This window comes from Mobula hypostoma, chromosome 17, assembly GCF_963921235.1.
Source record: "Mobula hypostoma chromosome 17, sMobHyp1.1, whole genome shotgun sequence".
Lineage (NCBI taxonomy): Eukaryota > Metazoa > Chordata > Chondrichthyes > Myliobatiformes > Myliobatidae > Mobula > Mobula hypostoma.
The window spans coordinates 14084024-14097365 of record NC_086113.1 but is presented as its reverse complement, the minus strand read 5'-3'; the positions used below and the strand labels follow the sequence as shown (position 1 = coordinate 14097365).

The window sequence follows — 13342 nt, the reverse complement described above, 5'->3', positions numbered from 1 at the left end:
GGGCAGGGCAGTAAATGTTGCCTGCATGGACTTTAGTAACATTTTCAGTTAGGTCCTTCATGGTATGCAACACAGAATATCAAAGCATATGGGATTGGACTCAAAATTGGCTAGACTATAGAAAATAGAAGGAAGTGGAGGAGAAGCATTATTCTGACTGGTATCCACTGACCAGCGGAGTACCACAAGGTTCATAAGACCATAAGATATAGGAGCAGGATTAGGCCATTTAGCCTATCAAGTCATCTCTGCCATTTCATCATGACCAATCAAGAATCTATCAACCTCTGCCTTAAATATGCATAAAGACGGCCTCCACAGCTGACTGTGGCTAAGAATTACACAGATTCACCACTCTCTGACTAAAGAAATTCCTCCTCACCCCCATTCTAAAAGGATACCCCTCTATTCTGAGGCTGTCCTCTGGTCTTAGACTGTATTGCCATAAGAAACATCCACTCTATCGAGACTTTTCATCATTTGGTAAGTTTCAATGAGATCACCCCTCGGTCTTCTGAATTCTAGTGGATACAGGCCCAGAGCCATCAAGCACTTCTTCATATGACAAGCCATTCAATCCTGGAATCATTTTTGTGAACCTCCTTTGAACCTTCTCCAGTTTCAGCAAATCCTTTCCAAGAAAAAGGGCCCAAAACTGCTCACAATACCCTAAGTGAGGCCTCACCAGTGTTTTATAAAGTCTCAACATTACATCCTTGCTTTTATATACTAGTCCTCTTGAAATGAATGCTAACATTACACTTGCCTTCCTCACCAAGACTCAACCTGCAAATTAACATTTAGGGAACCCTGCACAATGACTTCCAAGTTCCTTTGCACCTCAGTTTTTTGTATTTACTCTTCATTTTGAAAATAGTCAATCTTTTCATTTCTTCTGCCAAAATCATGACCATACACTTTGCAACATTGTATTCCATCTGGCATTTCCTTGCCCATTCTCCCAATCTGCCTACGTCCTTCTGTAGCCACTCTACTTCTGCAAAAGTACCTGCCCTCCACCTATCTTCATATGGTCTGAAAACTTTGCAATAAAGCCATCAATTCCATTATCAAAATCATTGACATATAATGTAAAAAGAATTTGTCTCTACACAGACCCCTGTGGAACACCACTAGTCACCGGCAGCTAACTAGAAAAGCTCCCTTTATTCCCACTCTTTGCCTCCTGCCACTCATCCACTGCCAAATCCATGCTAGAATCTTTCCTGTATTGCCATGGGCTCATATTGTTAACCAGTTTCATGCATGGCACCTTGTCAAAGGCCTTCTGAAAATCCAAATACTCAACATCAACTGATTCTCCCCTGAGACCTCAAAATTAATAATTGACTCCAACATCTTCCCAACCACTGCGGTCAGACTAACTGGCCTATAGTTTCCTTTCTTCTGCCTCTCTCTCTTCTTGAAGAGTGGGGTGACATTTGCAATTTTCCAGTCTTCTGGAATCATTCCAGAATCTAGTGATTTTTGAAAGATCATTACTAATGCCTCCACAGTCTCTTCAGCCACCTCTTTCAGAAACCTGAGGTGTACACCATCTGGTCCAGGTGACTTATCTACCTTCAGACCTTTCAGTTTCCCAAGAACCTTCTCTCTAGTAATGGTAACTACACACACTTCATGACCTTGACAGCTGGAACTTGCACCATACTGCCAGTGTCTTCCACAGTGAAGCCTGATGCAAAATACTTATTCAGATCATCTGCCATTTCGTTATCCCCCATTGCTACCTCTCTAGCGTTATTTTCCAGCAGTCTGATATCCACTCTTGCGTCCCTTTTTCGTTATATTATCTGAAGAAACTTTTGGTATTCTTTTTAATATTATTGGCTAGCTTACTTTCATATTTCATCTTTACCTTCTTTATGACTTTTTTTAGTTGCCTTTTGTTGGTTTTTAAAAGCTTCCCAATCTTCTAACTTCCCATTAACTTTTGGTCTATTATGTGCCCTCTATTTGGCTTTTATGTTGGCTTCGACTTCTCTTGTTAGCCACAATTGTGTCATCTTGCCTTTATAATACTTCTTCCTCTTTGGGATGTATATGTCCTATGCCTTCTGAATTGCTTCCTGAAATTCTAGCTATTGTTGCTCTGCCGTCATCCCTGCCAGTGTTCTTTTCCAATCAATTCTGGCCAACTCCTCTTTCATGCCTCTATAATTCCCTTTACTCCACTGTAATACTGATACGTCTGACTTTAACTTCTCCTTCTCAAATCTCAGGGTGAATTCAACCATATTATGATCACCTGCCCCAATCGTTCTTTTACCCGAAGGTCTCTAATCAATTCAAGTTCTTTGCAAACACCCAATCCAGAATAGCTGATCCTCTATTGGGCTCAACAATGAGCTGCTCTAAAAAGCCATTTCATAGGCACTGTGGAAATTCCCCCTCCTGGAATCCAGCACCAACCTGATTTTCCAAATCTACCCGTATATTGAAATCCCCAATGACTATTGTAACATTGTCCTTTTGGTATGCATTTTCTATCTCCCATTGTAATTTGTAGGCCACATCCTTACTACTGTTTGGGGGTCTGTATACACTCCCATCAAAGTCTTTTACCCTTGCAGTTCTGTAGCTCTATTCACAATGGTGCAACACCTTCCGACCCTCTATCAGCTCTTTCTAATGATTTGATTTCAGTTTTTACTAACAGAGCAATGCCACTCCCTCTGCCTTCCTGCATGTCCTATTGATACAATATGTATTCCTTGAACATTAAGCTCCCAGCTATGATCTTCTTTCAGCCATGACTCAGTGATGCCTACAACATCATACCTCTATTTGCAACTGTGCTGCAAGTTCATCTACCTTATTCCATATTCAAATACAACACCTTCAGTCCCATATTCACCCCTTTTCAATTTTGTCCACCTTTTACATTGCAACTCATCCTGTTGACTGCAATTTTCCCTATCAACAGCCCCTCTTCACTACCCATTGTCTCGGTTTGTAAACCATCTACCTCATCTTCAGCACTATCATCCACCGTTCCTACGATAATTCTTGCACTGAAATATTTGCACCTCAGGACACTAGTCACTCCATGCTCAACCTTTTGGTTCCTAACTTCATCTGAGGTCTTACCAATATCTGCCTCCACAACCCCTCCACTAACTTTGCTGGCCCTTGTGGCTCAAGTTTAAACCCCACTGTGCAGCATTAACAAACCTTCCTGCTAGAATATTAGACCGCTTCAGTTCAGCGCTGGTACCTTTGTTTTTTTGTGATGAAAATGGAGGTCGGCCAACCTGTAAGATTGCAGGTAACACAAAAATTGGCAGATTAGTGAATGGTTATGAAGGGTGTCAAAGGATTCTGTTAGAAAAGTGAGAAAAGACGTGGAAGATGGATTTATTGCAGACAAATGTGAGTTATTATACTTTGGGAGATCCAAATGTAAAGGGCAAGTGTATAGTTAATGGCCGGTTCCAAGCAGAATTTGTGGCAACACAAGGAGATAAGGTGGTAAAGAAAATATACAGCATACTTGCCTTTGTCATTCAGGGTCATACAGCCATAGAGAATTACATACAGAAGCAGGCCCTTTGGCCAATCTAGTCCATACCAAACGGTTAATCTGCCTACTCCCATTGACCAGCACCTGAACCATGGTCCTCCATATCCCTCCCATCCATGTACATATCCAAGCTTCTCTTCAGTATTGACATTGAACCCACATCATTGAGTTCTGCTGGCAACTCGTTCACACATTCGCACCACCCTCTTGAGTTCCCCTCAGGTCCCCTTTACACATTTGGCCATTTACCCTTAACCTATAACCTCTGGTTGAGCAGTCAGGAAGTCAAGTTGCGGCTGTATAAATGTTTGGTTAGGCCTCATTTGAAGTATTATGTCCGGTTCCGGCTGTCATATTGCAGGAAGGATGTGGAGGATTTGGTGAGGATGTACCAGAGCGTCCCCAGGGTGTTGCCTGCATCAGAGAGTGTTCACGACAAGGAGAGAGTGGACAATCTTGGTCTGACTTGTCAAGAATGACAGAGACTGAAGGGTAACCTGATAAAGAAAATACAAACGTATATAAAATTACAAACGTATAAGAGATGTAGAGAGGGCGCATGGCCACAGTCTTTCTCCTAGTATAGAAATACCAGAGGACATAGCATAAAGGTGAGAGGGGGTAAGTTTAAAGGAAACATCCAAGCTTTATAAACAGAGACTGAAAGCTGCCTGGAATGCACCGCCAGGGGAAGTGCTGGGAGCAGATACCATTGAAATTTCGAAGAGGCATTTATACGTGCATATGAATAGACAGGGGCTAGAGGAATATAGACAATATGCAGATGGGATTAGTTTCAATTGGCATCATGGTCTGTTCAGACACTGTAGGTCAAAGGGCCTACTCCTGGGCTGTACTGTTGTACATGCAATGTACTAAAGTAGCGGCCTGTTTTCTCAGTGACAAGTTGTGCAGTAGCATCTGGGTGAAAAAAACAGCAGTTTCCCAATCACAGATTTAAAAATATTGTTATTTAAGTGCATCATTAGGGAAATGTAGTGAAGTGGAAAGCACTCAATTAGGACATCTAGTTATTACCCATATTTTGGCTTACTGTCAAATAATGCATTATTGCAAGTGTTGCAGGACCTAATTATCTGATTAATGACTTATCACAAAACTGTGCTGCATTAAATGTGGAACCCCTATTAATATTCATCTAAAAATGCAGCTGTTCCCATAGAGGATTGAGCTCCAAAGTACCCATGAAGCAAAACCTTCCACTTGTTACAATGCCGTTCTTGTTTGTACCAGTCGTGATACATTTCAAGGCCTGGAACTGAAACAAAGTGAGCTTTTTCTGACAAAACAACACTCCTTTCTCTAGCTGTGTTCCTTGTTGTGCCCCATGGTGAGTACAGTGGATTCTGGTTAATTGGGCCATGGGTTAATCGGTGCATCGATTTATTTGGGACATCTCTTAAAGAACAGAAGCTAATCGTGAAAACAGCCAGGACTCCCTTTATTTACTTGGGACACGATGCTGCTTAATTGGGATAGGAGACTTGCTGAACAGTTTCTAACAGGCTTCAGTCTTGTGCACTTGTGCGGCCATTAGACATAACACCATGCTCATCGGTTGCGTGCGCTTGTGTTCAAAAAACAGTGTTTCTTGTCACTGATATTTGGCAAGAAATAAGCAGTAAGGCAATTCAGAAACATTTTGCTCAGTGTGTTTTCCAGTATTCAGGCTTGGAGATTCTGTAAATGGCTCGGAGTGAAAATGAAATTATTTCACTACTTCAACAAGAATTATGAACAATTTGAATGTATCAACAATCAACTTGAATGTTGCAATGAAAATGAAGATTTGGAAGTTGCAATTGTCAAGAGCATTGTGTGAAGGCAGTCCATTATCTCCACTAGGTGTCTACATTGATTTTATTTATTTACAGTCAATCAAAAGAACACACCACTGTACATTGAATGAATTTCTCCATCAAAAACTTTTAAGAACTAATACTCAGTTTTATGGTACTGTACTAGTTTGGAGAGTGTTCTAGTCTGTTCTGCATTTCATTTAAATACATAATTTGTACTCAGTTAAATGGTAGTTCGTAGTTTTTATTCCTTTTTAACTATCTCCATAAAACTTTGGCTGATTGGGCAGCTGTGTTATTGGGCCAAAATATCCTGGTCCTGATGTGTCCCAGTTAACCGGAAGCCACTGTATTTAAAGGTCTGAAGACAAAAGGACCATAGATGCTGGAAATCCAGAAGTTCTACAAGTTAGGTCGCATCAAAGCAGAAGGAAAATGTAACCTAACCATTCAAGCCCATGGCCGATTTTCAGAAAAAGGTACAGACCCAAGGAAATAGGAAGCATTGACTATCTGCTCTTTGTCATGAATTTTGAAAATTATGTTTGGGTCGGCCTGAGAAAATACTGTAGTGAATGATAAAAGGGAAATAGGTCAGAGCATACGCATGGAACAGCTTCTTCACTCCCCCATCAGATTTCTGAATGGACAATGAACCAACCCATGAACACTACCTTACTATTTTTGCTTTCTTTAATTTACTTATTTAATTTAATTTTAATACTTATTTCTTATTGTAATTTATGGAATTTTAATGTATGGCACAACATATTTCAGTGATATTGTCTGATTCTAAAATGAGTGAAATTAGCATGATTCACATCTGAGCAAGTAAAGGAAAGAGGGAGAAGAGGAGTTATGAAGGTTGGAGGGTCAGGGATGGTTGGATGGGGGTGGTGCCTCTTTGCCGTATATGTAGGTCAATACGGTGACATTATCTTGCATTCGGAAGTTCTCGCTGGAGGAGCCCTTCAGCAATCAAATCTCTCTGAATAGCCTGTAATCAACCCTCTAATCTATCCTGTGGCCTCAGAATCACAGATTGTTAGCTCCATTATGCTTGCTTCAAATTTTCTAGACCCGTATGCAAAGTGAGCTCTTAATATCAAAATCCAGTTTATTATCACCGATGTGCATCATGACATTTGTTGTTTTGTGGCAGGAGTACAGTACAAGACATAAAAAATTAATATTAGTTACTATAAAAAATAAATAGTGAGAAGGAGGAATGGTGAAGTAGTGTTCATACAGGCCAGGCCCTTCAGCCCATCATATTTGCACTAACAGGAAACCAACCTAAACTGATCTCGTATTCCCTACTTGTTCATATATTGTCTACATGCCTCTTACATGTTACTATCGTATCTGATTCCACCACTTCCTTAAGTATCCTGGGACGAGTCTCATTACACCCTAGGGATTTTTAACAAAACCAATACCTCCTCCTCCTTAATATTGATTTGCCCTACAATATCAATATACCTCTTCCAAATTCAAGCACAATCTACCTTGCTGATGAAGGGTCTCGGCCTAAAATGTCAACTGTTTATTCCCTTCCGTAGATGCTGCCTGACCCACTGAGTTCCTCCTGGTGTGTGTGTGTGAGACTTAAGATTTTCAGCATCTACAGGATCTCTTGTGTTTGCCCATGTCTTTCTCCTCACTGAATACTAGAATGTAAGAAGATTTGGTTCATGGGAAGTCTATAAGAATAAGTCTCTACTTCAAATGCCTTTTGAAACTTTGAGACTGCATATGATGTAAATGTTATTCTGGAATATTCTATTGGCAATATATCTGCTGCCAAAAGGGAATACTGCCAAAACTGGCAAGTTGCACAAGCCGGTGTACAGATTTTCATTATGGTGATACAAATGAGTTTTATTGTCATAATGTTATAAATTGTGATAAATTGCCTTATGCTGATTATTTTATTGCTTGCCCAATGTTCTCCTATTGTTCTATTAATAAGCCTCAGAAGTCACTGAATGTAACGTAAGTAAATATGGATTCATCCATTAACAAACAGCAACCAAGTTATTTGTGCTGTTATAAGTCCTGTTTTGAAAGGTTGTCAGGGTTACTCATAGTTCAAATATAACAATAATGAAAATTCTAAATCTGTATCTGCAAAGCACATTTTGAAAATAAGTTATTATTTATCCTTGTTCTCACTGAAGTCTTTTTCTGGTTTTGAGTGTACGCTAAGTTTGGCACATACCTTCATTCATCCTGCTGCTGTCAGCTTTCGGCTTCTGTATGACCAGGCTCTATGCCAGTTGTGAGCATAAGCTTCTGAGAAATGCTGGCCATGAACTTACTAAGAATCCATTTGAAATACAATTGTAATTGTTTCACTTAACAAGATCTGCTTTTGCAAATTAAACTAATTTAATTGTTATTGTCATAATGAAGAAGCTGATATTGCACTCGTGTGGTGTAGTCCTTTTTGGGTTTAAAAGGAAGATATCTAATTCCCATGGTGTATATGCCTTTGCCAGCATGTCTTTGGCACCTGCCTTTCCCTTGAAATAGAAAAACCCTGGAGAGAATTATCATATCTCTAGACAACATTCATATCCCCCGCAGCCCTTATCTAAATAGGCTGAACCAGCTGTTTAAAAAGAGACTTGCTATTTTCTCCAATTCCTTTCCCCGGTCTCCATGAGTAGAGCTCATCAGTGTAACAGATTTTGTATTGTACTGCGTGCTAAATCAACTGTCAAACACAAAGGTCATGTTATAGTAGTAACAGAGAAAGCCAGGCAGCTGGGCAGCTGGGCAGCTGCAGACTTCGAGTGTGACTGGCTGCCATTTGTAATTAGCCTCACCTTGTTTATACAGGTGTGAGGATAAAGGACAGGTACAATCCCAGAGAGCGATGCGGTGGGAAAAATCAAGCATTCTGACTAAAATTCCTCATGAACTCTCCTGCAATATTAAATTGCTGTGAAAATTGTTGTTTGTTAATGGATGAATTTATAACTTACTTATACTTTTTTTGTGATTTTTGACATCATAATGATAGAATCAGAATTAGGTCTCATATCACAGACAGATGTCATGAAACTTATTTCATGGCAAGATTGCAGTGTAATGCAAGAAATGATATAAATTACAATAAAATGTATACAGTGTATAAAAAATTATACTTAATAAGTGTTGCAAGAAATAGGGAATCATATTGACTTTGCAGTAAATTCTGCTAAACAGTTTTCAGGTTCAAATTCAGGTTTAGTTGTCATTCAACCATACATGAATATTCATGAATACAGCCAAATGAACCAGAATTCTTCTGGGGCAAAGGTGTAACACAGTCACATGCAGCACTGGTCACATATAGCACATATAAGGCAGCAAGCTCATATTAAGGTGGGGAAGGTATGACCTGTACAACAGGGACTGGTTACACCTGAACCTGAGGGGTTACAATATCTTTGCAGGCAGGTTGGCTAGAGTTGTTCAGGTGGGTTTAAACTAATTTGGCAGGGCGACGGGAACCGAAGTGATAGTGCTGAGGATGAGGTAGTTGGTTTAGAAATGGAGGCAATGTGCAGTAAGACTCCTAGCAAGGAGAGGATGATGATAGGACAAAATTACAGTCAACAGAATGAGGTGGACAAAATCGAAAAGGGAGAATACAGGACCAATATTTAAAAGCGTGCTGTATATAGACTGAGGTAGATGAACTTGTAGCACAGTTACAGATTGGCTTGTATGATGTTGTAGGCATCACTGAATCATGGCTGAAAGAAGATTATAGCTGGGAGCTTAATGTCCAAGAATCCACATTATATCGGAATGCGGTGTTGTTGTTGCTCTGTGGGTAAAAACTGAAGTAAAATCATTAGAAAGGAGTGACATAGGGTCAGAAAGTGTTAACTCGCATAACTCCTTGAAAAACTCCCCCCTCACCTTAAATGCACGTGGACATTTTAGGAGAACATACCAGCTGTCTGATCATGCGAGAATAAGACCCATTAACCACTACCCACTGTCTTCTATAGACAAGCCAGTTCTGAATCCAAACAGCCAGATCACTATGGATCCTTTGCACCTTAATCTTCTGGATGAGCCTATTATGAGGGATCTTTTTGAACACTTTACCAAAATCTGCATAGGCTACAGGTATTGCCCTACTTTCATCATCTCCTTGAAAAAATTAATCAAGTTAGTAAGACATAACCTGCTTTTCCAAATGTTCATAAGTTCTATCCCTAATAATCCTTTCAAGTACAGTAGCTTCCATGCCACTGACATGGGACTCACAGTTTGAAAATTTCCAGGACTATCCCTATTTCTCTTGAACAAAGGAACAATATTAGCCACTCACCAGCCATCCAGGATCTTGCCTATGACTAGGGAGGAAACAAAGATCTTGATCAAAGCCTCAGAAATCTCATTACTGACATCTCTCTATATACAGTATCCCAACAGGCACTGGAGGTTTATCTACCTTAACATTCTTCAAGATATCACATCTTTCTTTACTGTACCTAAAAATGCCCTAGCATATCAGTATGCTCCACGCCGGTGTTACCATCTATCACTTTGCCTTGGTGGATACTGATGCAAAGTACTCATTACAGACCTCACCCTCATTTCCTCACCTCCTAGCACATGTTCCCTTCTTTATCCTTTAGTGGTCCCACCCTCTGCTTAGTTATCGCCTTAGGTAACGAAAACCAGTTCCCCCCGGGATCAATAAAGTATGACTATGACTATGTCTTATGCTTGATGTCTGTTTTGAATGCCTTGTAATTCTGTTTGATTTTCTGATGGCCCCTCCTGGCTCTCCAAAAAAACCCTCTTGAATTCTTTTCTGATTTCTTCATATACTTCAATTTTAGCTTCCTAAACCCTACATGTGCTTCCTTCTTTATTAAATTCACCACCCTTCTCATAATCCAAGGTTTCCTTACTTACCTTCCCATACTTGTCCTTCCATCTTACTGGAATTTACCTGCTCTGTGGCCTTTGCAGAGGTCTTCATGCATCTCTACTCCCAAAATGTCCATTCCCAATTAATTCTCCCTAGCTCCTGCCTACTCCCTCTTCCAATTTAATACTTTCCCACAAGGTCTATTCTTATTTTTACTCATAGTTGCCTTAAATTTCAGGAAATTATGATCACTGTTTCCTAAATGTTCCTGCACGGGAAGGTTCATCACTTGGCCAGGCTCATTTCCCTAAACAAGGTCCAGTAAAGCCCCTCTTTTAGTTATTCACATCCTGTTTTAAGAAACCCTCTTAGGTGCACTGTTCCAATATGGGAACACCAAATCCCTCGAATGGAAAGTCCGACAAAAAGTAGTAGATACGGCCCAGTCCATCACAAGTAAAGCCCTCCCACCATTGAACACATCTACACAGAGCATTGGCGCAGGAAAGCAGCATCCATCGTCAGGGACCCCCACCACCCAGGTCATGCCCTCTTCTTGCTGCTGCCATTGAGAAGGTACGGAAGCTTTAGGACCCGCACCACCAGATTCAGGAACATTTATTACCCCTCAACCATCAGACTCTTCAATCTGTTCGGATAACTTAACTTGCCCCATCACTGAACTGTTCCCACAACCGATGGAATCACTTTCAATGACTCTTCATCTCACGTTCATGATATTTCCTGTTTATTTATTTATTATTATTATTTATTTTTTCTTTCATATTTGCCCGGTTTGTTGTCTTTTACACATTGGTTGTTTGCCCTTTTGGGTGCAGTCTTTTATTAATTCTATTATGGTTCTTAGATTTACTGAGTATGCCCAGAAGAAAGAGAGAAAAAATATTAATAATAAATATCAAGAACATGAGATGAAGTGAGTCGATAGGTTATGGGGATTTGTGTATCCATAGACATGATGGAATAAATATCCTTATTTTAATGTTGTAATTTCCAAACTTCGGAAGAGCCGCCAAACGACCCAGGCAGAAGGAGTGGCATTCAAAAGCAAAAAGCTACAGATGTGGCAATCTGAAATATATACAGAAAATGTCAGAAATACTCCACAAATATTTGTAGAGAGAGAATCCGACCGAACATTCCAAGTCTATGATCTCTCATTAGAAGTGAATAAAGACAGAAATCAGGTGTGTTGCTGAGAAGAGGGCTGATGTAGAGCAACAATGGGAATGCTGGCATGGGGTAGAGATGAGGAGGAACTGAACGTCAAGGTGCTGACTGAGAGCGAGGGTGCCACTGACTGGAAAAGGAGAAGAGGGTTCATTAACCCATGAAGGACTTTACACTTTTATAATGATTTTGCTTACTAACATAAAGAACATATGGTATATTCGATGTAAAAAGAAGAGTTGTGATTGGTGAAACAAACTACATATAAATTGGTTTGGTATATTTATTATCATTTTCCTCTTTGTGAGTATAAATTAATGAGATAAGATTACCTAGAAGTTCAGATGCAAAACAGTTTTCCCCTTGCCTAAAATAAAACAATACGACAAAAGTTTTTGCGTCACACTACCCAAAATAATTCACCCTTGCATAGTCGACAGGGATTTTGTGCATGGTGCGACACTGTTCCTCGCATGGTGCTTGCTTTGGGAGCAGGAAAGATGCAAGTAAACTTAAACAGCATCCATAAGTTAGAGAGTCAAAATAACTGGATGAAAGGAATGATCAGCACAATTTTGCAGAAAATATGCTTGCGTCTTGACAAAGTAAATCATTAGCTAAGTCTCTGAGGTAACGAGAAAAGAAGGTTTGATGTACAGTATTTTGAGCTGAGCTCTTGCGGAATAATCTGATACAGATCTTCATCTATGACTAGAATTATACTGTAAATGAAACTCATAGAATTGGGTTATGAAAATGATAGGAGGTACAATGCAAAAGTTTGGAACAAAAAGCAAGAAGAAGTGTTCAGATGAATTACTTTTAAAATACAACCACTACTATCATGATGTGTTGGTCACATTAAAATGAAGGTTTCAAAAACAGGAATAAGCTTGGCAATATTGATTGGCGACAAGCTCAAGGATATTATTTTTTCTCTTCATTTGGTACCAGGAATTTTTATATCTCCGCCTTGAGTGAAATATTTGAACCTTGATTTTACATTCAGTACTTCAATGACGTGTCATCCTGTATTACAAATGCAGGTCCTACGGTACAATTGGGTAGGTAAACTTCTGCCTCAGGTGAGAATGCTATAGGCATGACTAAAATGGTATAAGGAAGGGAGAAGAACAGGATCAGAGATTATGCCTGCAATGAAAGCTCAAGAGTATGTTGTCAGCTGTCAACGCAGTGATGAACAAAGAGCCTGTTCTTTCCTACTCTTATTCTTCACGGTCTACAGCTTCAGCTGCCTTCAACTGGCAGATGTGGTTCTGTAATTTCTTCACCATAAGATGTAGAGTTGAACTTTATCTGTTAATAACATCATTGTATGTACTTTCTTGGCACTCTGATATGATTGAGACAATAATACTGAGATATACCAGAGATTAGGAATTGTGATCTGTGCATGTTCAGTTTCCAAGTTTGAACAACCGTGCAGTTCTTGTCATTTAACATATTTTTCTGGATTCTGTGTAATGTTCCCTTATTTAACATATTATTTTTGATTGTGCTAGCCGCGTGCATATTACATCAATCACATTGGAGCATTTGAACGGCGTGTATAAAGTGGAGGAGGGTAATGGGCATATCAGAGATCCCTACCTAAAGGAGCACAACATCAGGACCCACCTGGTGATTAACCCAAAGGTAGGTCAATTGGTTAACCTCCTCTTCTCATTGCTGTATATATCCTTAAATTTCCATCATGTAAACAATGAACTTGTCATAGTCCGGTCCGTGAAGTCCGTGTTCCGGTCCATGATTCCTTGTTCCAGGGTTTCTGCTTTTCCCCAGTTTCTGTTGTGGGCATGTTTCATGTTTCTCATTCTGGGGCTGAGACATAAATACCTCTGCAAACCAGGGATTCCCTGCTGGACTGTTCTGTTCTCCTCCTTG

At 39.9% G+C, this 13342-nt stretch overlaps 1 protein-coding gene across 3 annotated transcripts in view; it reads left to right on the top strand.

Annotated features, from left to right (window-relative positions):
- The window catches only part of LOC134357865 (adenylate cyclase type 2-like), a 523538-nt gene that overhangs the window by 383664 nt on the left and 126532 nt on the right, over positions 1-13342 (top strand). For all 3 annotated transcript variants that reach the window (XM_063069584.1, XM_063069586.1, XM_063069585.1), the window contains exon 10: positions 12961-13093. In XM_063069584.1, the coding sequence (XP_062925654.1) occupies positions 12961-13093 (133 nt within the window). The remainder of the gene's footprint in view (positions 1-12960; positions 13094-13342) is intronic.